Source organism: Chiloscyllium punctatum, chromosome 25, assembly GCF_047496795.1.
Source record: "Chiloscyllium punctatum isolate Juve2018m chromosome 25, sChiPun1.3, whole genome shotgun sequence".
In the NCBI taxonomy this organism is placed as follows: Eukaryota; Metazoa; Chordata; class Chondrichthyes; order Orectolobiformes; family Hemiscylliidae; genus Chiloscyllium; species Chiloscyllium punctatum.
Genome location: NC_092763.1, coordinates 41,785,615 through 41,812,600, shown reverse-complemented (window position 1 = coordinate 41,812,600; position 26,986 = coordinate 41,785,615). Strand labels below are relative to the sequence as shown.

General features: G+C 40.7%; 1 protein-coding gene and 1 long non-coding RNA gene across 8 annotated transcripts in view; one reads left to right on the top strand and one right to left on the bottom strand.

Annotated features, from left to right (window-relative positions):
• Positions 1–125: 125 nt before the first annotated feature.
• LOC140495888 (uncharacterized) lies at positions 126–3,602 on the bottom strand. 5 transcript variants are annotated; one of them, XR_011964116.1, is made up of 3 exons: positions 3,535–3,581; positions 3,199–3,270; positions 126–917 (listed from the first exon to the last, which is right to left on the bottom strand). It is a non-coding gene; the product is annotated as an uncharacterized lncRNA (long non-coding RNA). The 5 variants fall into 5 exon arrangements; XR_011964115.1 differs by having other exon boundaries at positions 194–627; positions 781–917; positions 3,199–3,602; XR_011964118.1 differs by lacking the exons at positions 3,199–3,270; positions 3,535–3,581 and adding an exon at positions 3,032–3,184 and having other exon boundaries at positions 194–627; positions 781–917.
• Positions 3,163–26,986, top strand: part of LOC140495886 (MORC family CW-type zinc finger protein 4) — a 140,266-nt gene continuing 116,442 nt past the window's right edge. For all 3 annotated transcript variants that reach the window (XM_072595130.1, XM_072595129.1, XM_072595133.1), the window contains exons 1-2: positions 3,163–3,265; positions 3,364–3,436. In XM_072595130.1, the coding sequence (XP_072451231.1) occupies positions 3,227–3,265; positions 3,364–3,436 (112 nt within the window). In that variant the 5' untranslated portion in view covers positions 3,163–3,226. The remainder of the gene's footprint in view (positions 3,266–3,363; positions 3,437–26,986) is intronic.

The window sequence follows — 26,986 nt, the reverse complement described above, 5'->3', positions numbered from 1 at the left end:
ATACTATGTAAGATTTTGGTTTCTATATTATACAAGAAAATTCTAGAATTAGAGGCAGTTCAAAGGATATTCCCAAGTGAGAGTTCTGGGATGAAAGACTTGACTATTAAGAATTGTGAAACAGATTTGGCCTTCACTCATTAATGTTTTAATAAGTTCTTCCAAATTAAAGATTCTGAAGGGTCTTAACATGGTAGGTGTCAAGATGTTTTTACTAGAACTAGAATTCATTTCATCACATGCACAAATGAGTACAGTGAAAAGTTGATAGGTTGCCACTTACAGTGCCATGTTAGATACAAAGCTACCTTGATACAGCTTCTTCAGTTACAAGATTAGTTTGTACAACAATGTCACCAGCACACAGTGCCATCTTAGATGTACAGTTGAGGTATAATCCTTAGTTACAGGATAGAGAAATGAAGGAAAAAATTTTACGTTATACACAATATCATAGGTAAGAAAAGAAACCAAGAAGCAAATTTAAGAATGACAAACATCACAGCCTTTCTCCAGATCAACGCAGGGGGCCTCCATGTGGTCTGACTGCTGGAGGCCGTCACGCTCCGCACTGGGCCGCTGGCATCCCTGCTCCAAGCAACTGGGGGTCGTTGGCAGAATCTGGAACTTGAGACAGTGTTACAGAATATGTATTGTCACTTTGTCCCTGAGTTCAGATTCCTGCATAGAATTCAGGAATTCTCTGCCCTAAAGGTGTGAAGTCTAGATCCGTATGTAGAAGAGGTAGATAATTGAAATAGAATTGAAAGCTAAACTCACCTGGCACAAAAAGAGGTGAAGCTTGGGCAGATCAGCCATGACCTTGTTCAATGACAAGGCAGGCTCGAGAGGTCTCACATCCTGCTCCTATTTCTTATGATTAACCTGCTGAAGGTAAAGAAAGCTCACCACTACACCTGTGGTGATCATCAGGTTAGAATATATCTGGATTAACAAAGGTGTCTATTGATAAACAATTCCAATATTGTCATGGACAGATACATCTGTAATAGGTAGACTGATTTGGGTGAGGTCAAGTAGAATTTTTCCCTCTTACTAGTTCCTTCACCATCTGCCCATTCTGGCAGCTATTTTAGGGATTTTGCTAACTTAGTTGATAGTGATGCTACCAAGCATCTTGCTGATTGAGGATTCAGTGTGAGTATTTCCTGTGCCTTTTCTAAGTTTAGCGCTTCGTCCTAGTACATGACTCCTAAGCACACTAAAAGAAACAACATTCTTTGTACATCTAGTTTTGCAAAAGGCAATTTAGAATCATATACTTAAATAAAGACATTCCCCACTCTGAACTCCAGTGGAAATATTGAACCTTATAAGATATACTTTACCCCAGGTATCAACTTAGTAAATCTCTGAACTGCCTCCAATGCATTTACATCTTGACTAAATAAAGAAACCCATCTGTGCATATAAATGAAGCAGAATATTTCTACTTTTATGTTCAATTCCTTTCAAGAAAAGGTTGCATTCCATTAACTTTCTTGACTTAACACTTCTTGCATTTTTTTGTGATAAATCACAAAATACCTGGATCCCTGTAAACCTCAAAATTCTGAAGTTATCCTCAGTTTAATACTTCCTGAGTAAGTAACATTTTCTTACATTATCCTATACCAGCCAGATTTTTGATAAATTATACCTATGTCCATCAGTATCCACTCAACATACTTTCCTCCCTATTTTTGCACAACTTGCGTTAATGCACAGTGCCTTTACTTCCCTCATCCAAGTCATGTCATAAATTAGAGGTACCAGGGTCCCAGGTTTGATTCCAGCCTTGGGCGACTGTGTGTGGAGTTTGCACATTCTCACCGTTTCTGCGTGGGTTTCCTCCCACAGTCCAAAGATGTGCAGGTCAGGTGAATTGGCTATGCTAAATTGCCCATAGTGTTAGGTGCATTAGTCAGAGGGAAATGGGTCTGGGTGGGTTTCTCTTCGGAGGGTTGGTGTGGACTGTAGAGAATCTAATATTCATTACACATTGCCAAACAGAAGACTATCAATTTACATGCCCAGTTTCTGCTAACCAGCCAAATTCTATCCACATTAAAATGTTAACCCTTTTAATGGGCTCTAGCATTGCACAATAACCCTTTTTATGTAGGCACTTTATCAAATGCTTTCTAGAAATCCAAACAATATATCAACAGTTTCACCCTCACACACATCACATTACTTAAACGAACCATTTGGTCCCTCAAGTCTGTTCTACTATTAAATGAGCATTGTCATATTCACAGTTCCTCCTCATACCTTTTGATGCATTTAACATTTTAAAAAAAATCTATTCTGAATATATTCAGTGATTTGCCCTGCAGCAAAATGCATAGCTCCTGAAATATGGCATAATGCTGCTGTTTCAGTCACTGTTTACAGCAGCTCTCCAAATGAGCATCTCCGTGTTATTCTCCTGCCTTCTCCTTAAAATCATCCACATTGTTCCTTTTCAAATAAGCTTTCTTTTTTGAATACCCAGATTGAATCTGACACCAAAATCTCAGGCTGTTCATTCCAGACACTCACCTTTCCTTCTGGTGGAAAAATTCCTTAATGTCTCTTTTGCTTCTTTACCAATAACTTTAAGACCATAAGACATTGGATCAGAAATTAAGCCATCCAGCCTGCTCCGCCATTCAATCATGTCTGATAAGTTTCTTAACCCCATTCTCCCCATAACATTTTACAATCAAGAACCGATCTGCCTTCGTCTTAAATATACTCAATGACCTGGCCTGCACAGCCTTCTGTGGCAATGTCATTGATTCACCACTCTCTGGCTAAATATGTTTCTATCTCCATTCTAAAAGGTCTTCCCTTTACTCTGAGGCAAACACAGTACAGGAGACAGAATCGCCATTATAATAGAAACAAAGAACTGAGAATGGGGCCGTACAGGAGTATACTCACGTCGCATTAATTAAAAAAAACTACCCTCAAAGTATTTAAAACATACGAAATGTCAACATCAAGAAAAACATGGTATCCAATATTCTACATTTATTTTTGTTACCATATATCGGAATTATGCCGTACAAATATCAGTATTTGTATATAATCGCTGAATTCAGAGATGGGAGGTGCCGTGTACGGAAGTACCATGGCGTACGGAAGTACTATTAACGGGAGGCGCCATCTTGTACGGCATCGCAAACGCCGTTGACAACGTTGCGCCCTCACCTGGGAAACGGAGAACTCTTGATCAAATATGGCGAAGCTGAGCGAGCATGGAATTCGCCTCAGTGCGGTAAGCTGACAAATAACAAAGCAACCGATCGGAATCAGACGGAGCTGGTTTGCACATCTACCGAATAACCGTGATGATGTTTTATTTTTGCTCTTCAGATGAGCCCTACCTACTTACACACGAACTCGACCAGTCATACCTGGCCTTTTAGCGCAATCGCCGAACTCATAGGTAAGGCACCGCGCTGGCTTGTCATTCTCATCTTACAATTGCATGTCCCTGTCACGCAGCTTCTCCGCTGGTCGCGACCGGAATTTAACAGCCCTTACATTGTATATTTGATTATGTCCCAACTAGTCTGAAGTGCAGGGACAACCGAACTTGTATTGGGGGGAGGGGGAGGGCTGACAGGCTGATGGGGCCCTGTGGAGGGCGGGCTCTGCCATAAGGGCATTTGACTGACGTTTGGATATGGCCCATCAGAGGGCGGGGGGGCGGCACCTAGGTACTCGATTGGCCAATTGCTTTGATTAGCGGCAGTGCGAGCCAATTGACTATGGATTATCGGTAACGCCCGCGAGGTCCCGCCCAGCGCAGGGCAAACCCTGGTGTGTGATTTTTAACGTTATATGAATCCCAGTCCAACACAGGCGAATCCAAATCTTGTGCTCCCGTGTGAGTGAGAAAGGGCAGGGAGAAGGTGGAAAGGGTAAGCCGCGAGAGTCCGTGAAGTCAGCAGTTGGAGGGGGGTATATGTTCTTAGTCACCTGAGCCTCCTGCCCGGAGATCAGATTGGCTCGCTGCGGCAACCAATCACAGAGCGCAACGGAATCATAACAAACAGCGCGTGATAGCGGGAGCGAACCTGAGACTTCCGGGTTGGGGGACGCGGGTCATCACGATTGGCTAGTGGTGGTGGCAGGCTGTCATTGGCCGGTGCAGGGGTGTTTGCTTGCCACAACGGAGATTGAGAAAGTGTAAATAGATAGGAAAGGGTGATCAAACTGTGATGTAAAGTGCTCCAAGCAGAAACGTCCCAAAATGCATGAGTTTGAGTAACCAATTTATGGCTTGGAAGGATGGCAATTGAATTGCTGTTCCAACCTTTGATGAAGAGTTACCTGGACTCGAAACATTAGCTTGCTGCCTCTCTATGAATGCTGCCTGACACGCTGTGATCCACAGCATTTTGTTTTCAAACCAACATGCAATTATTGCGAAGTATTTATGACACAGAAATGGATATTTGGGCCCAATGATAGATTGATCAACAACAAAAACAGAAACTGCTGGAAAATCTCAGCAGGTCTGGTAGCATCTGTGCAGACAAATCAGTCAAGTTCTGAAAAAGGGTCAGTGGACCCAAAACGTTAATTCTGATTTTTCTCCACTGATGCTGCCAGATCTGCTGAGATTTTCCAGCAATTTCTGTGTTTGTTTCTGATTTCCGTCATCCGCAGTTCTTTTGGGTATTTTTTGTTTCGTGCTAGATTGATCAAATGTCCATTGCACAGAAACTAGCCATTTCTGTTCCTGTGGAGGTTGGTTAGCTCAGTTCACCTGGTTAGCTGGTTTACGGTACAGAATGATACCAACAACATGGGTTCAATTAATGGATAAGGTCCCACCTTCTCAATGTCTCCTCAGGTTTAATTCACTACCATCTCTCTCTAATGAGAGAGCAGCCCTTTGATTCCCTAGAACTATAGCAATTTTACCATACCTATCAAATAGATATCAGTGAGGTGGGTGCAATGTTTGCACTTGACTATCTTTATTTGGCAGAACACTGTCCTGTAGGTATATGTGGACTCAAATAAGCTTTCACTTTAAAAGCACAAGATGATAGGAGTGGGTAATTTTCATTGTTTACAAATCTTCAAAATTTTGTTATCCCTTGATCTGGCTTTCAGCTCAGTATCATTTTGCATTGTAATTATCTTCAATTCAATTTTGCAAATTTGTGGATCAAATGCCTGATGAAATCAACCCTGCAATGTCTACATGAAGGAATGGACTTGAGACAAATGTTGCAATTTGTTCCATCACATCTAGTTTATAAAATTGCCTGTTGAATTCCTCTGCCAACATCCCCAGGTGTACATGGAAGCTTTCTGGGTTGAACCATTTTCCTTTGTCTTTGATTTTGTTTCTAGTATTTTCTCTAGACTGTGGAGGTGTTGCAGCATTTCATTATTTAATCGTGAAGATCGTAGACCCTAGTTTCAATTTAATTGCATTCACAGCACTGATCAAATGTGCGAAGTGTGCTATGCTTACCCTGCATTTTTCAGTTTAGCTCTTTCACTTTTGATGTTGATGTTTGTAAGGAACCTTGCAATTTGCCTACCAATGAGCAATTTCACAACAGACATCATTTCTCTAGCCCTACACCCATCCCTGGAATATTTGGATAATAACTATGTGAGGCTCCTAATTATCGACTACAGCTTCACTTTCAAAATTATAATCCCAACCAAGCTAATGTCAAAACTCTGAGATGTAGGTCTTGGCTCTGCCCTTTCCAACCCCCAGTTTCCTGACCCACAGACCTCAATCAGTAAAGATAGGTAACAGCACCTCCTCGACGATAATCCTGAACACCAGCACCCTGTAAAGATGTGTACTCAGACCCCTACTATACTCCTTGTACACTCTTGACTATGTGGCCAAATTTTGTAGAAACGCAGTCTACCAGTTTGCTGATGACAAGACTGTTGTAGGCCAGATATGAAACAATGAAGAGACAATACAGAAAGGAGATAGAATGCTTGGTGTCATGGTACAATGATAACAATCTGTCCCTCAATGTCAGCAATACTAAGGAACTGATCGTTGACTTCAGGAAGAAAGGAGAAGGATATGCCCCAGATCTACATCAGTGGAGCTGAGGTTGAGACGATTGAGAGCATCAAAGTCCTAGGCATGATGATAATCAATAGTTTGTTCTGGACCTCCTACGTAGATGTGATGGTCAAGAAGGCACAACAAAGCCTCTTCTTCCTCAGGAGGCTTAGGAAATTCGGCATATCCATAAGGACCCTCACCAACTTCTTCAGATGTATCATAGAAAGCATTCTATCTGGGTGCATAACAGTTTAATATGACAACTGCTGTGCCCAACACTGTAAGAAACACAAAAGGTTATGCACACAGCCTAGACCATCACGAAAGTCAACCTCCCATCCATGTACTCCAACTGCACTTTTCTTGCAGCGGAAAGGTTGCCAAAGACCCCTCCCATCCCAGTAATATTCTCTTTGAACCTCTTCCATCAGGCAGATGATATAGAAACTTAAAAACAGGTTCAAGAACTGCTTCTTCTCTGCTGTTAGTAGACTGCTGAATGGACCTTTCTAATTTGAGATCTAATGTTGATCTTGCTTTTGTGCACCTGTAGCCATGTGTGCTTGGCTGTGTCTAAATACCCCTTGATCTGCCTGTACTGTTCGCAAAACAAAACTTATCACAGTACTTAGACTCATGTGACAACACGTCAAATCAAAGATTCCAAAATTGTGCAACCATGCAATGTCTGACAGCTTACTGAATAGCAAGTTTTGAGAAGATTTGTAGCTCAGGTTGCGGTTCTGAATGTAGGTTTGCTTGCTGAGCTAGAAGGTTAATTTTCAAATGTTTCATCACCATATTAGCTAACATCATCAGTGACCCTCTGGGTGAAGCACCACTAGTGTTTCCTGCTTTCTGTTTATTTGTTTGGGTTTCCTTGGGTTGATGATGTTATTTCCGGTGGTGATGTCATTTCCTATGGTGATGTAATTTCCTGTTATTTTTCTCAGGGAGTGTTGAATGGGGTCCAAGTCAATGTGTTTGTTGATAGAGTTCTGATTGGAATGCCATGCTTCTAGGAATTCTCGTGCATGTCTCTGTTTGGCTTGTCCTAAGATGAATGTGTTGTCCCAATCAAAGTGGTGTTCTTTCTTATCTGTAGTAAGGATACTAGTGAGAGAGGGCCATGTCATTTTGTGGCTAGTTGATGTTCATGTATTACTAGAAGCATTGCATTCCAACTAGAACTCTATCAACAAACACATTGACTTGGAATCCATTCAACACCCTCTGAAAAAAAGAGCAGGAAATGGCATCACAATAGGAAATGACATCACCACAGGAAATGACATCACCAATCCAAGGAAACCCAAACATATAAATAGAAAGCAGGAAACACCAGCAGTGCTTCGTCTGGAGGCTCATTGAAGATGTTATCTAGTATGGTGACAAAACTTCTGAAAATGAACCTTCCAGTGCAGCGAGCAAACCTGCACCCAGAGCTTACTGAGTACTTAAGACCTTGATTTCAGAATATAGACAATTTGAGGTATCCGATTGAAAAATCTTTGCAGGACCTTCCCTTGTCTTAATCACCTCCTATCAGTTTAGGATTAGTTTACTTTAGGTGACAATGAGTTTGTCAAGTAAGGATTTAAGTAAGGTCGTTGAAAGGTTCTTTCTGGAATTGAGTTTACAATCTTAACAAGTTTCATTTGATGAGAAAAATTGATATCTTTACTTGCTGATACGTTTTGGTGGGTTATGCAGTGGTAATTGCTGAAGGAGAGGAAATCAGAATGATTGCTGCAAAATACAACAATACCTGCATTTGTGCCAAGCATAGCTGTTGTGTTATCATTGATGATGGAAACCAGTTTCTTGGGTAGAATGCTTTTCTCAAGTATTCAACGTTTGCATTTATTGTAGATTTCCTCACTTCTTGTTCACTATTTTAAAGGAAGAAACGGGTGCCCTTCAGTTATGGTCTTAAAAACTATGAGCACAAATATAGTTAGTTTGGCTGTATCAAATGTTGATAGATTCAATGAACTGCAGTAAGAAGGCTGTTCAGGTCCTGCTTTAGTTTCTCAAAGATTTATTTGGAGGGAGGTTGTACTTATCTTGCTACTGTGGAAGCACCAAGTAACGTGCCGTGGACTGCAATTGTTATTTCTTCACTTTTAGTGTTTTGAATGAAAAGTAAGCAGCTGTAGTTGTTGTTTCTGGAATTGCTTCACCTTTTGTGAATGATTTGTGATGTTTTTCCAGAAGATGGCAAACGTAAAATCATACTTCAGTGTTACTTGTTTCGAGAAAATGATTCGACTTTTCAAAACTGCCTTCAATATTCCATTCAAAAGCATGTCTTGATTTTGCATTGTTGTGCGATTGCATTCCAAATTTCCCTTTTGCTTATCAATATACATTGGTGATATAAAGACTTGTCTTTTGCAAACTTGAATGGAAATTGATTTTAATATTCCATGTGGAATTTGTATATTTTTCATTTCTTTTTAGATGGATCAGATTCCTCACTTATCATTATTCTTTCACCCTGTAGATTGTGACAATATCCTGTTACTGGCTATGCTACAGGTTGGTCTTTGAATCTGCACACCTGGAAAATCCAGATGTTGCTGGTTGCTTCCAAGTGTGGAGATGTGGGAGCTCACTTCTGTCATCATGATTTGTTTTCAGGGCTACTGGTTATCTTGCATTGCTGAAATATTTAATGTGGGGTGGGGCATCGTTCCCCGTAATGTTCCTTCATTGCGCGCAGGTATTTTAGATAAGCAGCAGAAGAAAAATATCTGCAAGTCTACAGAGAATGGACAGGTGTGTGCGACTATGTGAGCTTTTGAGAGAGTACGCGTGATGGATTGAACAACCTCCTATGTTTCTAGTACTGTGATATGCTGGTTTCACACAACAAAATCAAAGTTTTTTCTCTTGCAACATGTTTTGAATCCTGAAGCTTTCATGTTAACAACAAATTCAATACATTTACCATTGATTCAAACTCATCTTTATCCATTATTTTGGAATAAACTAGATGATTCGAAATGCTGGTATCCAGGTGAACCCTATCAGAGCTTTCAATTCCATCTACTCCATTGTTGTTGCCTCTGCAATAGCATATGACTCAGCCACTTCAGCTCATTTACTGAATTCTCATTCATGTCTTTTGGTCAAGTCAACTTCAAACTTGACTATGCAATTACTTATTCTGACTACTTACATTTGTAATTGCTGGTTGGTCCAATACTCTTCTGCCCAAGTCCCATTCAGTCACTTCTGGTTTACCTTTCAGCTCTGATCTTACTGGCCATATTGGTACTTCACCTATAAATTTAAAATTCTTATCATTTGAGTTTAAATGTCTTCATAGCCTTTCCCCTCTCTCTGTAAACACCTACAGAATTAAAATTGCTCAGTCCGAGGCTTCTCATTGCCGCTGACTTTGGCTTATTATGCATTTCACTCATTAATGTTGACTGTACCACCAATCTCTAGTATTTCCTGCCTAAATCACTCATCCTCACTGTCACTCTTTTTCTCCTTTTGAGGCACTTCATAAAATCTATCTCTTTGAATAAGCTTATGTCAGCTATTCTTGAATCTCTTTCCTTAGCTAATCATCATTTTTTGTTTCTGGAGAAATTTCTTTCATTAAATGTCTTCTTTAAATATAGCTTCCGTTTTAATGTCTGTCTCAAAGCTTATCTTCTCTACCAAATTTCAAGGCATCCTTTCAATCTTCCTCCACAAATTGCCCTCTGTTTCCATAATTGTTTTCTGTCCACTTTGGGTGTGAAGTCTCTTGCACCCTTCTGAAGGCTGTAAAATAATCCAAGTCGCAATTATTGAATGCTCCTATCTGGAACAATTCAGTGACTGGGGCTTATGCCTTAACAAATAAAATGCTTTAAAAATAGTAAAATATCCTCAGATGTTTCAAATTACATTGTCAAGTGGGACTTGACACAAAGTCTCATAAGGAAATGCAGCCATTCCGCCTTATCCACGACGGTTCTGTGCCTGAGAACTCCTGTGAATGATGAAATTTGCAAGTGTTACTGGCTATGCTGCAGGTTGGTCTTTGAATCTGCACCTCTGGAAAATCCAGGTGTTGCTGGCTGCTTCCAAGTGTGGAGATGTGGGAGGTTTAAGATCACGATTAAATGATTTTTGCACATTGATGTTGATTTTTCTTGTTAGTTATTTTTTGGCACGGATATGTGAAATAGCAAGTTGCATTAGGGTTGTTGAGAAAAAAAAGTAGGTTTTAATAAATGCCTGCAAGAGTCTGGGTAGATTAAGGCATTTACCACAAATAATGTTATAAAGTGAAGGTTGACCCCGCTCTGAGAACTAAAACCAAAACACCCAAAAAGGATCGCCTTACCATATAATCTATAACAAGAGTGTGTAAAGTAGTGTAACCTGCTCATCAGCAACTTCTAGTTGTTAAGTAAAAATAAATCCCTGACACTCACTTTAAAATCAGCAAGTAACAATTAATTTATTTAACTTTAACAGTGAACAAATTAACTAAACTAGATGCCCTCCAACGCATCTCGTCAACATCCCGCACCTCCGCCCTCAGACCCCACCCCTCCAACCGTAACAAGGACAGAACGCCCCTGGTGCTCACCTTCCACCCTACCAACCTTCTCATAAACCAAATCATCTGCCGACATTTCCGCCACCTCCAAACAGACCCCACCACCAGGGGTATATTTCCCTCCCCACCCCTTTCCGCCTTCTGCAAAGACCATTCCCTCCGTGACTACTTGGTCAGGTCCACGCCCCCCTACAACCCACCCTCCAATCCTGGCACTTGCACCTGCCACCACAGGAACTGTAAAACCTGCGCCCACACCTCCTCCCTCACCTCTATCCAAGGCCCTAAAGGAGCCTTCCACATCCATCAAAGTTTTACTTGCACATCCACTAATATCACTTATTGTATCCGTTGCTCCCGATGCGGTCTCCTCTACATTGGGGAGACTGGGCGCCTCCTAGCAGAGCACTTTAGGGAAAATCTCCGGGACACCCGCACCAATCAACCAAACCGCCCCGTGGCCCAAGATTTCAACTCCCCCTCCCACTCTGCCAAGGACATGGAGGTCCTGGGCCTCCTTCACCGCTGCTCCCTCACTACCAGACGCCTGGAGGAAGAACGCCCCATCTTCTGCCTCGGAACACTTCAACCCCAGGGCATCAAAGTGGACTTCAACAGTTTCCTCATTTCCCCTTCCCCCACCTCACCCTAGTTCTAAACCTCCAGCTCAGCACTGTCCCCATGACTTGTCCGGACTTGTCCTACCTGCCTATCTCCTTTTCCACCAATCCACTCCACCCTCTCCTCCCTGACCTATCACCTTCATCCCCTCCCCCACTCACCCATTGTACTCTATGCTACTTTCTCCCCACCCCCACCCTCCTTTAGCATATCTCTCCATGCTTCAGGCTCACTGCCTTTATTCCTGATGAAGGGCTTTTGCCCGAAACGTCGATTTCAAAGCTACTTGGATGCTGCCTGAACTGCTGTGCTCTTCCAGCACCACTAATCCAGAATCTGGTTTCCAGCATCTGCAGTCATTGTTTTTACCCTATTAATAAACCGAATAAATCTCTTCTAACTGCTATTCCCAAATAAAGCAAGTTTCTAATGGTGTGCCATTCAAATAAATGCAAGTTCCACTCATTTACAAAAACACACAATTTAATCTCTCGAAATTGCAGCCAGGTTGTCTTCTGGAATGTTCTTTGCCTTCTCCTGTTGTTCTTCTGCCATGGAATGCTTCTTCCAATTCTTCTGTCAGAAATGCCCTTTCCTTCAATTCTTTGTCATTGGTACTGTTATTATTTAGGTGGTGCGTTCTTTAATACATAGATGACTGTGAGAGACCATTTCTGTCTTAGAGTTGAGGACTCTTAACTCTGGCGAATGGCAGTTAACTCTAGGGTCTTTGTTCAACTGCCCTCTACTTTTATACTCCTGATGCCACATTAGTTTCTTACAACAAGATTGGTTCTATGTTATCAAAACCATCAGATTTAAATGTAATAGGTTTTTGATATCTAAATGCCTAGTTCAAATTGATTGGCTCAATTAAAAACCTGTTGTCTTCATAAAAACTGCTGCTTGGCCTGCTAACTGTACAGCCTTTCAATGCAAATGTTTCAGTTCAGGTGCTCTCTATTCCTGCAAACTTTAAAGCTATTCACAGACATCCATTTTAACTCTGAACACTGAAAAAAACACCATCTTTTACAGGGACCACGCAATGTCTTCCTAGCTTTTACAATTTTACTCACACCAAATTCTAACCTCCTGTCTCCCAATCTATAATTACTCTGCTGAGATTCAGTAGTGAAACAAAAAAAAATGGAATGCCGAAAATGCCAGAGTTGGATAGGTACAGAGATTGCTAAGTCTTACAGGGCTGGAAGGAGTTTTAGAGACAGGGAGAAGTGAGGCCATGTAGAAATTGAAAACATAAGAACATAACAACTAGGTGTAGGAGTAGGCCATCTGGCCCTTTGAGTCTGATCTGCTATTCAGTAAGATCATGGCTGATATTTTCGTGACCTTAGCTCCACTCACACCGTCTCACCATAACCTTTAATTCCTTTACTGTTCAAAAAAGTTCTTAGCTTTAAAAATATTTACTGAGGAAGCCTCAACCACTTCACTAGGCATGGAATTCCATACGTTCACAACCCTCTAGGTGAAGAAATTTCTTCTCAATTCAGTCCTAAATTTGCTGTCCCTAATTTTGAGGCTATGCCCTCTTGTTCTAGTTTCACCTGTTAGTGGAACCATCCTCTCTACTTCTATCTTATCTATTCCCTTTGTAATTGTATATGTTTCTGTAAGACTCCCCCTCATTCTTCTAAATTCCAATGAATATAATCCCAATCTACTCAGTCTGTCCTCATAAGCCAACTCCCTAAACTCTGGAATCAACAGAATGAACCTCCTCTGTGACTCTTCTAGTGCTAGTACATCCTTTCTCAAGTAAGAAGACCAAATCTGCCCACTGTATCTCCAGTTGTGGCCTCAGCAGCACCTGAGACAGCTGCAACATAACATCTCCAATTTTAATCTCAATCCCTTTGGCAATGAAGGACAAAATTCTATTTGCCTTCTTAATTACTTGCTGCACCTGCAGAACAACCTTCTGTGATTCATGGACAAGGACACCCAGGTACCTCAGCACAGCAGAGTGCTGCTATTTCTTACCATTCTAGTAATAGTCCTTTTTACTGATATTCCTACCGAAATGAATGACTTCACATTTATTAACATTGTACTCCATCAGCCAAACCTTTGCCCACTCATTTGAACTATCTATGTCCCTTTGCAAAGTCTCACACTTTACTGTACCACTCATCTTAGTGTCATCCACAAACTTTGACAGACTACACATGGTCCCCAACTTCAAATCATCTGTGTAAATTTTGAATAATTGTGGTCCCGACACTGATCCCTGAGGCACTATTAGTCACTGATTGCCAACCATAATAGCACTCATTTATTCCCACTCTTTGCTTCCTGTTTATTAACTAATCCTCTATCCATGCTAATACATTGCCCGTAATGCCTTGCATCTTTATCTTATGCAGCAGCCTTTTGTGTGGAACCTTGTCGTTTGCCTTTTGAAAATTTAGATACACCACATCAACTGGGTCCCTGTTGTCCACTGTGTTTGTAATATCTTCGTAGAATTCCAAAAGATTAGTTAAGTATGACCTGCCCTTCATGAACCCATGCTGCATCTGCCCAAAGGGGCAATTTCTATCTAGATGCCATGTTATTCTTCCATTGGTAATAGATTCAAGCATTTTCCTCACTACAGAAGTTAAGCTAACTAGTCTATAATGCCCCATTTTTTGTCTATCTCCCTTTTTGAACAGTGGCATCACACTTGCTGTTTTCCAATCTGCTAGAACTGCTCCAGAGCCCAGTGAATTTTGGAAAATTAACACAAATGCATTTGTAATTTTTCCAGCTAACTCTTTCAGCACCCTGGGGTGCGTTCCATCACGGCTAGGGGACTTGTCCACTCTTAGCTCCATTAACTTACCCAGCACTGCCTCTTTAATGATAATGATTGTTTCCAGGTCCTCACCCACCTTCGTCTCTTTGTCAGTTACTGGCATGTTATTAGTGTCCTCCACTGTGAAGACTAACACAAAATACCTGTTCAATGCCTCAGCCATTTTCTCATATTCCCATGACTAAATCCCCCTTCTCATCCTCTAAAGGACCAATGTTTACCTTAGCCACTCTTTTTGCTAAGTGTTTATATTCTGAACTAGTTTTTTTTCTCACAATCTATCCTACTTTTCTTTATAACTTTCTGTTGACCTTGAAAGTTTTCCCAATCTTCTAGTTTCCTACTGACCTTGGCCACTTTGTATGCTGTCTCCTTTCATTTAGATATATCGGAGACTGGAAGAACACAGCAAGCTAGGCAGCATCAGGAGGTGGAGAAGTCGACGTTTCAGGTCTAACCCTTCTTCAGGACTGGGGGTGGGTGTAAGGGGAGCTGCAGATAAAGGGGGTGGTTGGGGGCCAGGTGGTGAGGTGGGGATAGGTAGAGGATACAAACTGGTTGGAATGAATCTCGTTGGTAGCTAGAAGGAACGGTCAATGAGAGGAATGGAAGGGAGGGGAAGCAGCTGGAAATGGAGGTTATTTGAAATTGGAAAACTCAATGTTGAGTCCTCCGGGCTGTAGGCTGCCCAGGCAGAAGGTGAGTTGTTGTTCCTCCAATTTGCGGTCTGATTCACTGTGGCAATGGAGGAGGCCAAGGATGCTCGTGTCAGAAAAGGAGTGGGAAGGGAAATTAAAATGGGCAGTGATTGGGAGATCAGGTCAGCCCTTGCAGGCCTGGATGACATGCTCGACAATACGTGCCCTTAGTTTACGTTTGGTCTCCTTGATGTAGAGAAGACCATATCGGGAGCACCAGATGCAGTAAACTAGGTTGGAAGAGAGGCAGTTGAACCTCTGTCTCACCTGGAAGGATTGTTTGAAGCCCTAGATGGAGGTGAAGGGAGTGATGTGCTGGCAGGTTTTGCATCTTCTATGGTTGCAGGGGAAGGTACTGGGAAGTCCGGGGGTGTTGGTGGGGGAGGAGTGGCGCGAACCAAAGATTGGCGAAGGGAACAGTCCTTGCAGAAGGTGGAAAAGGGTGGGGAATGTAAGGTGTTCTTGGTGGTGGGGTCTAGTTTGAATAGATAGCCTCCCTTATTTCCTTAGACATCCATGACAGATTACCCCCTTTCCTACAGTCCTTCCTTTTCGCTGGTATATATTTCTGCTGAGCGCTTTGAAATTCCTCCACCAACTGTCCCACCAAAAAGTCTTTGCTTCCAGTCTACTTTAGCCAACACTTCCCTCATCCTATTCTAGTCTCCCTTGTTTAAGCATAGGATCCTGGTATTGGATTTTGACTTCTCACTTCCCACCTATATTCAACCACACTGTGATCGCTCCTTCCAAGAGGATCCCTAACTATGAGATCATTAATTATTCCTACCTCATTACAGGACTAGATCTAGGATAGCTTGCTCCCTGTTCAGTTTCATTACATACTGTTCAAGAAAACTATCATGGATACATACAATGAACTCCTCCTCAAGGCTACCCGGACCAAACTGGTTCGACTAATTGACATATAGATTAACATTCCCCATGATAATTGCCATACCATTTTTACAGGCATTAGCTCTTTCTTTGTTTATTGCCGACCCCAATGTGTTGTTATTATTTGGTGGCCTATAGACTACACCTATCAATTATTTTTTTTCATAGAATTTCTAATTTCCACTCAAATGGATTCAACTTTATCCTCCATAGAACCTATATCATCTCTCATCACTACTCTGATGCCATCCTTAAATATGAGAGCTACACCACCTCCTTTATCTTCCTGCCTGTCCTTCCAAATAGTCTGAAACCCCTGGGTATTTAACTCCCAGTCATGACCATCTTGCAACCATGTCTCTGCAATGACTACTAAATTATATTCATTCATGATGATTTGTACCGTTAACTGATCTACCCTGTTACGAATGCTACGAGCATTCAGGTAAAATGCCCTTATGCTAATTTTTGTACCTTCGTTGTGAATTCCAACGTCTCCAATAATAATATCTCCTGAATTATCCTTCCTTTTTACTTCTTTCATAATCTTACATGTTATTAAACCTTCCAGCACACATGGTAACTTCTGCTTTCCTTCTTATTTACCACCATACTTCCTGTTGTTTTCTCCTTTCCTTCCGCTCAACTCATTAGTTTAAACTCCTAGTGACCACCTTATTTATCCTTTTCGCTAGAACACTCTTTCCAGATTGGGACAGTCTCCACTTGAACCATCGGTACAGATCCCTCCTGTTCCCGAACTGATGCTAGTGCCCCATGAAATGGAATCCTCTTTCACACAAATGGAATCCTCCCTTAGCCTGTGTTTACTTCTATAATTTTTTTATCCCCAAACCAATTTACATGTGACTCGGGTAGTAATCTGGAGATTAGCCTTGTTCCAACGTGGACCACAGCAACTGGATCTTCAGTCTTCCAATCCAATATTCTTTCAAGCTGGTCAGAGCTGTCCTGAACCCTGGCAACAGGCAGGCAACACACCATGCAGGACTCTATTCCCCTAATTATAGAGTCCACTACAACTACCACTTGTGTTTGCTTCCCCCTCTTGAATGGCCTCCTGCACCATGGTGCCATGGTCAGCTGGCTCATCCTTCCCGCAACCCTTTTCCTCATCCAAACGGGAGCAAGTCCTTCATACCCGTTGGACAAGATCAAGAGTTAAGCTCCTCCGTTCCTGTGCTCAGGATCCCCCTACCTGTCTCACTTGCAGTCACACCCTGCTGTCCATAAAACAGAATGAGAATTCTAAATGTGGGTTATTGAAAACAATTCTTCAAGTACAGGGCAAATCGACTCTGAACTTGGTGTGAGTTAGAGCAACATGTGTTGTGAATATGCTGAAGTTTACACTGGATTTAAAGTGGGAGACAAGCCAGAGGAAATTTGAATAATTGCTCGAGAAATTGGAGAGCATTGGAATATTTATTTGAGAGATGCTGCAAAGCTGCTGGCCCACAAGTAGCCACGATGTAAGGTTGGAAATTCTCTTCCACCATTTTGTCTTGATACCAAAGATAATTTGACTGTAAAATGTATCACAGTGCAGCCCTTTTGGAATTACTCAAGCCCTTTGTGGTTTGTGATTGAGCCATTTTGGGATCAACCTCTTAGTTAATATTAACGGAGTGCCATCACAGAGGACATTGATTCTGGTAATAAAGTTAACAACTTTTTAAAAATAAGTTTTAAACAAAATACGGATCTGCTTCAGAAAACAAATTTAACAACATTAATGGCTGTGGCTGACTCCAAATGCAAAACTTGCAGGTTGCAAATTTAAAAGCACAATGTACAACCAACTTTGAAAGGAAACTTGCGATCTATTTGCAGACAGTTTGTAATATTAGAAGCTAATGTGCGATGAACTCTGGCATCAGGCTGATCCCCACTGTAAATGTTGTAACTGCATTGCAAAACATTTTACAATTCTATCAGAATTTCACAGCTGCTAGTTCATGAATAGAGACCAGTAGATGCATAAAGTAATAAAAGGTCACAGGGAATAAGAATACAGTAGACTCTCAACTTTAACCCAAATATTGCTGCTCTTGGAGCTAAGTTTTGTTGTCTATGAATTCTCCAGTTTTTCATAAGGAGTATTATCTAGTGGATGAAAGCAGTTATAAGAAAATAATGTGAAGAGGCTGGGTTAGGATGGAGTGTTTGTGAACTGTGACACTGAAGTGTTTCTTATACTGAGCTGAAATAACTTCATCTAATCAGCCCCACTCTTCAATCAAAAATGCTCCAATTAACAAACACTTAAATTGGCTGTGTTGTGTACTGTATTTTTCCCTAGCTCTGAATATCAATTGATCTGCAATGATGTTACCACTACAGCATTATTGTAATACAGCACTGAATAGAAAATGGTATTTCTTTGCATATCAATGAGTGCACTGCATCCTTGCTCAACTTTCATACAAATGAATTTATATAAAGTGTTCTTTGAGAAGGATCAGTTTAAAACGAGACAAAAAAAATTCCATGTTATGGCTTAGGAGATGGTGAAGTAGCCTGTTAAGAGTAGCAAACAAAGGGCTGCAATAAAAGACTGTTTTCCCAACTGAAGTGGACATCTTCACTCTGATCTGTGTTATGCTGCATCTGCCAGGCATTTGCCCACTCATTCAAATTATCTAAATTATGTTGAAACCCTTTTTGCATCTTCTTCAGCACTTTCACTCCTACCCAGTTTATGTTGTTGGCTGATATATGTTGTGAATAGCTAGAGCCAAGCATTGTTCCCTGTGAAAGCAAACTTGTCACAGCCTTGCTCATTTATATGCCCCCTTTCGGTTTCTTGTCTTCTCACCAGTTCACAGACCATGCTAGTATATTACCACCAATCCCATGTTCTTAGACTTTACACAATAATCTCTTAAGTGGCACTTTATCAGAATTCAAATATACCACTTCCATTAGTTCTTCCTCATCTGTTTTGCTAGTTACACTCTTTTCAAAAACTCCCAGCAGGTTTAATAAACAGTTTCTTGTTTATAAATTTGTGTTGATTTTGTATAATTCCGTTGGTACTTTTTAGTTTAAAAGGCACCTGGGTGGGTACATGAATAGGAAGGATTTAGAGGGATATAGGCCAAGTGCTGGAAAATGGAACTAGATTAGGTTAGGATATCTGGTCAGCATGGATGAGTTGAATCAAAGGGCCTGTTTCCATGCTGTACATCTCTATGACTCTAAGTGTCCTGCTGTCACATTTTAGATTAGATTAGATTACTTACAGTGTGGAAACAGGCACTTCGGCCCAACAAGTCCACATCGACACGCAACCCACCCATTCCCCTACATTTGCCCCTTTACCTAACACTACGGGCAATTTAGCATAGCCAATTCACCTGACCTGCACATCTTTGGACTGTGGGAGGAAACTGGAGCACCCGGAGGAAACCCACGCAGACACGGGGAGAATGTGCAAACTCCACAAAGTCTGAGTCGGGAATTAAATCCGGGTCTCTAGCGCTGTGAGGCAGCAGTGCTAACCACTGTGCCACCGTGCCCTACTAAGAATGAACTTAATAGATGTCACCACCAGCTTCTCAGGAGGAATTGGAGTAGGCCCGTGCTGCAAGAATAAAAAAACAAAACTGGATACTTGGATATTTAGACAACTTTTGAAAAATGCTACCCTATAGGTTATTCTGCAAAATAGAATCCCATTAAAAGTGAGATCAAAGTTTTAGATTGGTATAAGAAGCAGCTACATTCCTATCAATAGGAAAGAGATAATGAATGATTATTGATCTACTTGAAGACCACAGATGTTCCATAATGTTCATTATTAGGATTGTTAAAACAAACAGTTTTCATCAATCACCTGAGTGTAGACATTGGAGGGAAAAACTGGACAGTTTGTGAATGATACAAAGATCTGTGCAAGCATTAGTATGGGGAAATAAGCTCACATTCGATGAATGATAGTTGATGAACACTGATGTAACATGGGGCAGAGCCAATGGATTATATTGCTCCTAATGAGAGGGGAGTGTTGGCAGTCACAATGTGAAAGGCACTATGATTATATGGGGCCTGTTCAATTGCTGAGTTGGAATTCGAAGCACTTTGGACTGGACCTTTGTTCCGGGCACAGAGGTTCAAAGACAGGACATTTGTCAATCTTGCAAATCTGACCTGGGAGAAAGTGCCCCGGATTTTCATTCTGTGTTGAGATCAGAGGCTGCTGGCTGTGGTGTAGTTTGGACAAAAGGCCTGCCTCAATGCATTAGCATTGTACTGCACTTTAATTTTAAAAATCCAGAAATGTTCCTCATGCCCTCACACCCCTTTCCTTCTGCACATATTGCATGGCTGATCCGTGCCACCATTTACCCTTCATAGCATTCTTCACCCTTCTATCAATCTCCATGACTCTCATATTTCCATGTCTGCCTATGATCTTGCACTCACACTGTGGCCCATTATAGCTCCTATGCTACCCTATGTTCCAGTTCCCAGCAACAAGACCTGTAGTCCTACGTTAACTTAGTGACAACCAGTGTCATGCCCCCTCCATCAAACACTGTCCATCTTCTCCATGCCAATATAGCCAATATTCACTAGGACCAAATTTCCCTATCCATGCTGACATAAAACAATCTTATATCTGTTCAATAATATCATAATTCTGAAAAAAATCCATTAATTAACAAAGATCAACAAATTAAATTTATGTGACTAACCTATTCTTAAAACAAACATTTCTATTCAGATGCAAATATAGGTAGAAAAGTGAGTTGTGAAGAAGATATAAAAATCTACAAAGGGATATAGATAATTGAGTGGGTTAATATCAACAAATAGAGTACAATATGGGAAAGTGTGAAATTGTCTATTTTGACAATAAGAAGCATATTATCTAAATGGTAAGAGGTTGCAGAGCTCTAAGATAGAGAGACATTGGTGTCCTAGTGCATGAATCAGAGAGTTAGAATGCAAGTACAGCAATTAGCCAGGAAAACTAAAAGAATGTTTGGTTTATGGTGAGGGGAATTGAATGCAACAGTAGGGATATTATCTTCAGTTATACAGGGCATTGGTGAAACCACATCTGGAGAATTGGTCACCATATTAGAAGAATGTCATGTATTGGAAGTAGTTCAGAGAAGATTTACTTGACTAATATATGGAATAAGTGGATTGCCTTGTGAGGAAATCCTCATTCCTGATGAAGGACATATGCCCGAAACGTTGATCCTCCTACTGCTTGGATTCTGCCAGACCTGCTGTGATTTTCCAGCACCATACTTTTCAACTCTGATCTCCAGCATCTGCAGTCCTTACTTTCTCCTTGTGAGGAAACGCTTGATAGGCTCAGCCTGTATCCACTGGAGTTTAGGAGATTCAGAGGTGACTTAATTGAAACATGTAAGATCCTGAGGGGACGTGACCGTGTGGATATTGAAAGAATGTTTTCTTTTATGGAAGAATTTAGAATTAAGGGTCATGGTTTAAAAAATAATGGAGCACCTTACAAAACAGAGATGAGGAAACATTTTTCTCTCAGTAGGTTGTGAATCTTTGGAATTCATTTGCTCAAAAAGCAGTGAATGATGAATCTTTAAATTGCTTTGAGGTAGAGGTAGACATGTTTTGATTACCAAAGGGATGAAAGATAATCGGGGATATGTAGGAATGTAGAGTTAATGTTAACATCAGATCAGCCATGAACTTATCGAATGGCAAAGCAGCATCACAAGAGGAAATTGTTTCTCTCTCTCTGCTCTGTTGAATCCTGTTAATACCTTAAATGGTGCTATTGCTCCCTGAAGTCTAAAATAATCACACTTTTATACACAAATAATAAAATGTACTCTAGGATTCATTGTTTTTGTACACTGCCTTTATGGCCGTGGTGAGTGATATGGAATTCTGCATACAGTATACATGTATACATGTGCATGACAATATAGTTGTTTTGGAATAATATAAAGGATACAATTATGTCACACTTCAATATTTAATGGTTAAAAGGGGGGGGGGGGGTTTGAGGTGGCAACCCTATAGTTGGCTAGCTTGCTAATAGATACTGGCTTGTACATGATAAGTATGCATCTAGATGAGGTAACTATTATATATTCTTGGTTTCTCAGGCTGAGACCTGTTAAAATAACACATGCCAGTGACCAAACTCAAATTTTCCACAGTATTGCTCAGTAGTACATTGTATCATTCTTTTATCCATCAAGGCATTTGGGAAACTCCAAATGAGAGTTATAACTTTTGAAATCTTGTCTTTTGCTCATTGGATGATACTGGTGCTTGATAATCATTAATTAGTGCCTATTTACATTGTGTTACAGTTCTATTTTTGATTCAGTTTTGATTTTGCAGCAACAACAGCTGCCTCTGTGATTAATCAGTTCTGCAATCTGAATGAATGTTGACACACACCAGTTAGGAGTCATAATTACAAAAAATGCATTGATTTACTTGATTGTTGGGAAGATCCTCTGAACAATTTTAGTAATAGCTTTAATCAGATAATCTATTTTTGATGCAATTTGAATGTCAGGTGACAAATATCTATAAGGAAACATTGAAACATAGCGTTTAGGAACAAGATTAGGCCATTTATCCCAATCCTGCTTTCCCATTTCACGATGCTTATGACTGATCGTCTATCTCAATGTCACACTTCTGCACTCTCCCCGTATCTTCTCATTCGTATCCAGATAGTCACCTCTTTTTTTTGAAGTACTGTATATTCAGTGACTTTGCCTCCACAGCTTTCTTTGGTGGAGAATTCCATATGTTCAGCACCCTCTCAGTCCTAAATCACCAACCTGTATCCTGAGATCTTGACACTTTGTTCTAGATGCAAGTAAGGTTGGGCAATAAATTCTAGCACAGTCAATGATGCCCACATTCCATGAATTAATAAAACAAAAATCATGTCTGCATTATTGACAGGTTTTGTGACTATATTCTTCACTGCAAAGATTTCCACTTGCATATAACGTATCTTCTTCCCCTCCCTCAGCCCAGTTTTAACATCCATACTTGATCACCTCAGTTTTTCCTGTCTTGCCTGCCATCCTTACAAGGATGTTGCCAGGATTGGAGGGTTTGAATTATAGGGAGAGGCTGAGTAGGCTGTGGCTATTTTCCCTGGAGCCTCCGAGGTTGAGGGGTGACCTTGTAGAGGTTTATAAAATCACGAGGGGCATTGGTAGGGTGAATAGTCAGAGGGACCTTGGTGTCCATGTACACAGATCTCTGAAAGTTGCCACCCAGGTAAATAGTGCAGTGAAGAAGGCATTTGGCGTACTGGCTTTTATTGGTAGAGGAATTGAGTTCCGGAGTCCTGAGGTCATGCTGCAGTTGTATAAGACTCTGGTGCGGCCGCATCTGGAATATTGTGTGCAGTTTTGGTCGCCATACTATAGGAAGGATGTGGAGGCACTGGAACGGGTGCAGAGGAAGTTTACCAGGATGTTGCCTGGTATGGTAGGAAGATCCTATGAGGAAAGGTTGAGGCACTTGGGGTTGTTTTCATTGGAGAAAAGAAGGTTTAGGGGTGACTTGATAGAGGTGTACAAGATGATTAGGGGGTTAGATAGGGTTGACAGTGAGAACCTTTTTCCACGTATGGAGTCAGCTATTACAAGGGGGCATAGCTTTAAATTAAGGGGGGGTAGATATAGGACTGATGTTAGGGGTAGGTTCTTCACTCAGCGAGTCATAAGTTCATGGAATGCCCTGCCAGTAACAGTGGTGGACTCTCCCTCTTTATGGGTATTTAAGCGGGCATTGGATAGGTATATGGAGGATAGTGGGTTAGTGTAGGTTAGGTGGGCTTTGATCGGCGCAACATCGAGGGCCGAAGGGCCTGTACTGCGCTGTATTCTTCTATGTTCTATGTTCTATGTTCTATTTTCCTTGGGGTAAGGGGAGTCCAAAACTAGAGGGCATAGGTTTAAGGTGAGATGGGTAAGATTTAAAAAGGGCCTAAGGGTCAACATTTTCATGCAGAGGGTGGTGTGTGTATGGAATGAGCTACCAGAAGAAGTGGTGGAGGCCGGTACACACAGCATTTAAACGGTATCTGAATGGGTATATGACGAGGATGAGTTTGAGGGATATGGGCCAAATACAAGCAAATGGGACTAAATTAATTTAGGATATCTGGTTGGCATGGATGAGTTGGACTAAAGGGTCTGTTTCCATGCTGTACATCTCTATGACTGTACTATAAACTGAAGCTCATTGAAATTACTGTCTGGATTCTGTACCATTGCAGACACAATTCATTAATGTGAAATTCTCAGTCCCGTTATATTTTAACCTTCCCTGTTAAAAATCTCCTCCAGCATTATTCCCCCACTTGAAAAAACTTATTGGCCTTTCAGGAGTGAACCTTTGTTCATTGCTGTGGAATTCTCTGCCTAAATCTCCTTTGCCTGTTTATCTTTCCTATTTTTAAGACTCTCTTTAAACGCATTTTTTTGATCCAGCCTTTGTCCTTAAAATCCCAAGCAGATCTATGCAGAGAGAAATTATAACTGAGGATTACTTTCACTGAGACAATTTCACAAGTTTTTGAATCAGACATGTTTGCTGGTTCTGTTTGTTGAGCACAAGATGTTCCTACAATTAGAAAGAATTTGCTCAATACCAAAATCACCTCTGTTCAGAAAAGCTTGATGTTTACAGTTTACTGAAACATTTTGGCTGTATATTTCCCCTTCTGTAAAATACCAGCAGACTACCCTTTCCATCTGTCTGTAAACTTGACCCCAGTTTGTTTTCTGAGATCAGGTTATTTTCTATGCTTTCGTTCAGCTCACCTGAGAGTAGACAGGAAATTGTTGCAGTTGCCTATAGAACAGTCTTCTATCTAGCAGGGTTGGTTGAAAATATATATAACTTTACATTATCATCATCAGATTTTTAATAAGCACAGTTGTGATGTGTATAAAATATCCTTGCAAATGCATTGCAGGTCAACTGGTTTTTCTCAAATCTTTAAAATTATGGGAATATCTAAAATGTCATTGGTATCAAATGGTAAATAAACCCCATCACAACATTTCTGTTTTGAGCATTAGAATTTGTTTAATATTTTATTTACATTAAAGATGTCTCTTATGTTGGTTTAAGATGATCAGATTTGGTCAGTTCCAGCAGCAGCAAGTCAGGGAAATTGACCTCTGCCTTAATAAAAGGGAGCATTTTTATATTGGATACAGTTACAGAACTGTGCCATTGTTAAACTGCTAAGTTCAGCAATATCACAATTTTCCTACTGGTTTGTGATATTGACTCACTGTGTTGTTTCAACATTCATCTTGCATAAGTTGTATTCTTTTCCTGTTACATCATATGTTTTGACCATCCCATGAAAGGATCAAAACCACAATAGTAAAAGTAGTATTCGTTTAAAAAAATTCTTCTGACTATAAGAACTTGTTGAACTGTTGAGCGAAATACATGAAAACCCTATGCAATGTGTGGAAAACATTCCTATGGAATATGCAATACTAAATCTTGAAAACCGACATTTCATTTAAAAGTTGAGTTTTTTTAAAAGACGTACGTAAAACATTTAGATCTTTAAAAATTGCCTACTGGATTTTAGTTTTAATTGGGATTATATAAAATTTTGGGATCTGCAACAGTTATTAGCTAGGCCTTTAGTGCAGGGCTGAATGTTTTTTTGGCTAAATGTGAGTTGTGCCAACTTTTTTAGAGGGATTCTTGCTACAAGGCCCAGTGAGAATTCTTACCATATCTTACCAAATGTTCTCCACTAATTATTCACCCTGCCTGAGAGTGTTCCTTAGCTTAATTCTGTTCCCCATCTTTTCACAATGTTCCCAGAACAATTCACCATTCAATAGATATTTGTTAAAAACTGGCTTTGAAACCTTTGAAAGGCTACTGTGCTCCAAGGTGAGTGTTGATAAATTGGTGTTGCCTCTCACAGGCAGTGTAGAGGCAATCTCTGGGTTGTGAACAGGTTCCATTCTGGTGTCCATTTGCAAGTTGATTGTGTTGCGACTTGCCAACAAATGTAGGACAATGTCAAAGCAGTCATTCGTATGTACGGTAAATGTTCACCTGTTGGGTCTTTAAAATTTCACCCCTTTATGGAATCGCTTTCAAAAATTCAAATATACCTAAGTCAGATGTTCATAATTGAACCTCCTCCCCCACCCTACCACAATGGCATTGTAGCCACAAAGTCATGCTGCTCACTAATTGGCATGGCTGACAGTCCCTTGCACATAGACCTGCATGTTATCACCCTAATTACTTTGTAACTACAATGCCATACAGTATATCGTTCTGTGTAACATTTCATCTAAACATCATTTCTTAGGAAGAGCTGCTAAGTCCCAGTGGCTATTGGACACCTGCAGCTTCTCATTGTTCAGTAGGTGACTATCACAAACTGGTAAGGAATCAGACAATTCCAAACATCTTTTATTTATAATCATCAAAAGGGAACACAAAAACAAATCAAACACAGGCTGAAGTTCACCCCACAAGGCAAACCAAATGCTTTATGACAATTGTGACCAATGACTATTTAAAATTCCATGATAGTCTGCTGCACTCAGCTCTCATATAATGAAAGTGGTTGTCAACCAGTCCCTGTCTGTCTTGATGGGAAATCAAAAGCTTCTTATGTTGCTTCTCTTGTTTCTGAGCCCCTTATCTCCCCACACCCTTAACCCTTCACAGCTTCTGTCAATCAGCTTTGCTTTAAGTTTTGGGTCCTATAGATTAGAATAGTGCACATAGAAGGTGGTACAGCACATCAAGTCTGCACTATTTTTATTCATGAGAAATCCAGCCAGCCCTTTGATCTACCTCCTCCACTCACCCTGCCATTCTTACGCTTCCAAATTTTATCCAGTTACTTTTTGAACACTATTTGAGCCTGTATTCATCACAATATCTGAGAAGATGTAACCTGTGGTTCTTTTGTCTCCTGATTTGTGCAATTCAGTCTAGGCCAGTTATTTATCAATCCTTCAAGCAGTCAGTGGGCTTGAACTGTTTTTTATAGATTCAGGGAAACATTTGCCTTTACACTCTCTCTGCAATGATCAACCTGGCATTGTAGAGTAAACCCCTGATCATCAAGGTCCATGCGGAGGCCTTAGAGAACATTAACCACTTCCAATACCTCAGAAGTGCCCTGTAGGCCAAAGCAGCTATTGTTGAAGAGATTCGGCATAGCTTCCAGTGTACCAACGCAGCCTTCGGCCATCTGAGGAAAAGACTGTCCAAGAACAATAACTTCAGATCCAACACGAAGATCATGGTATACAGAG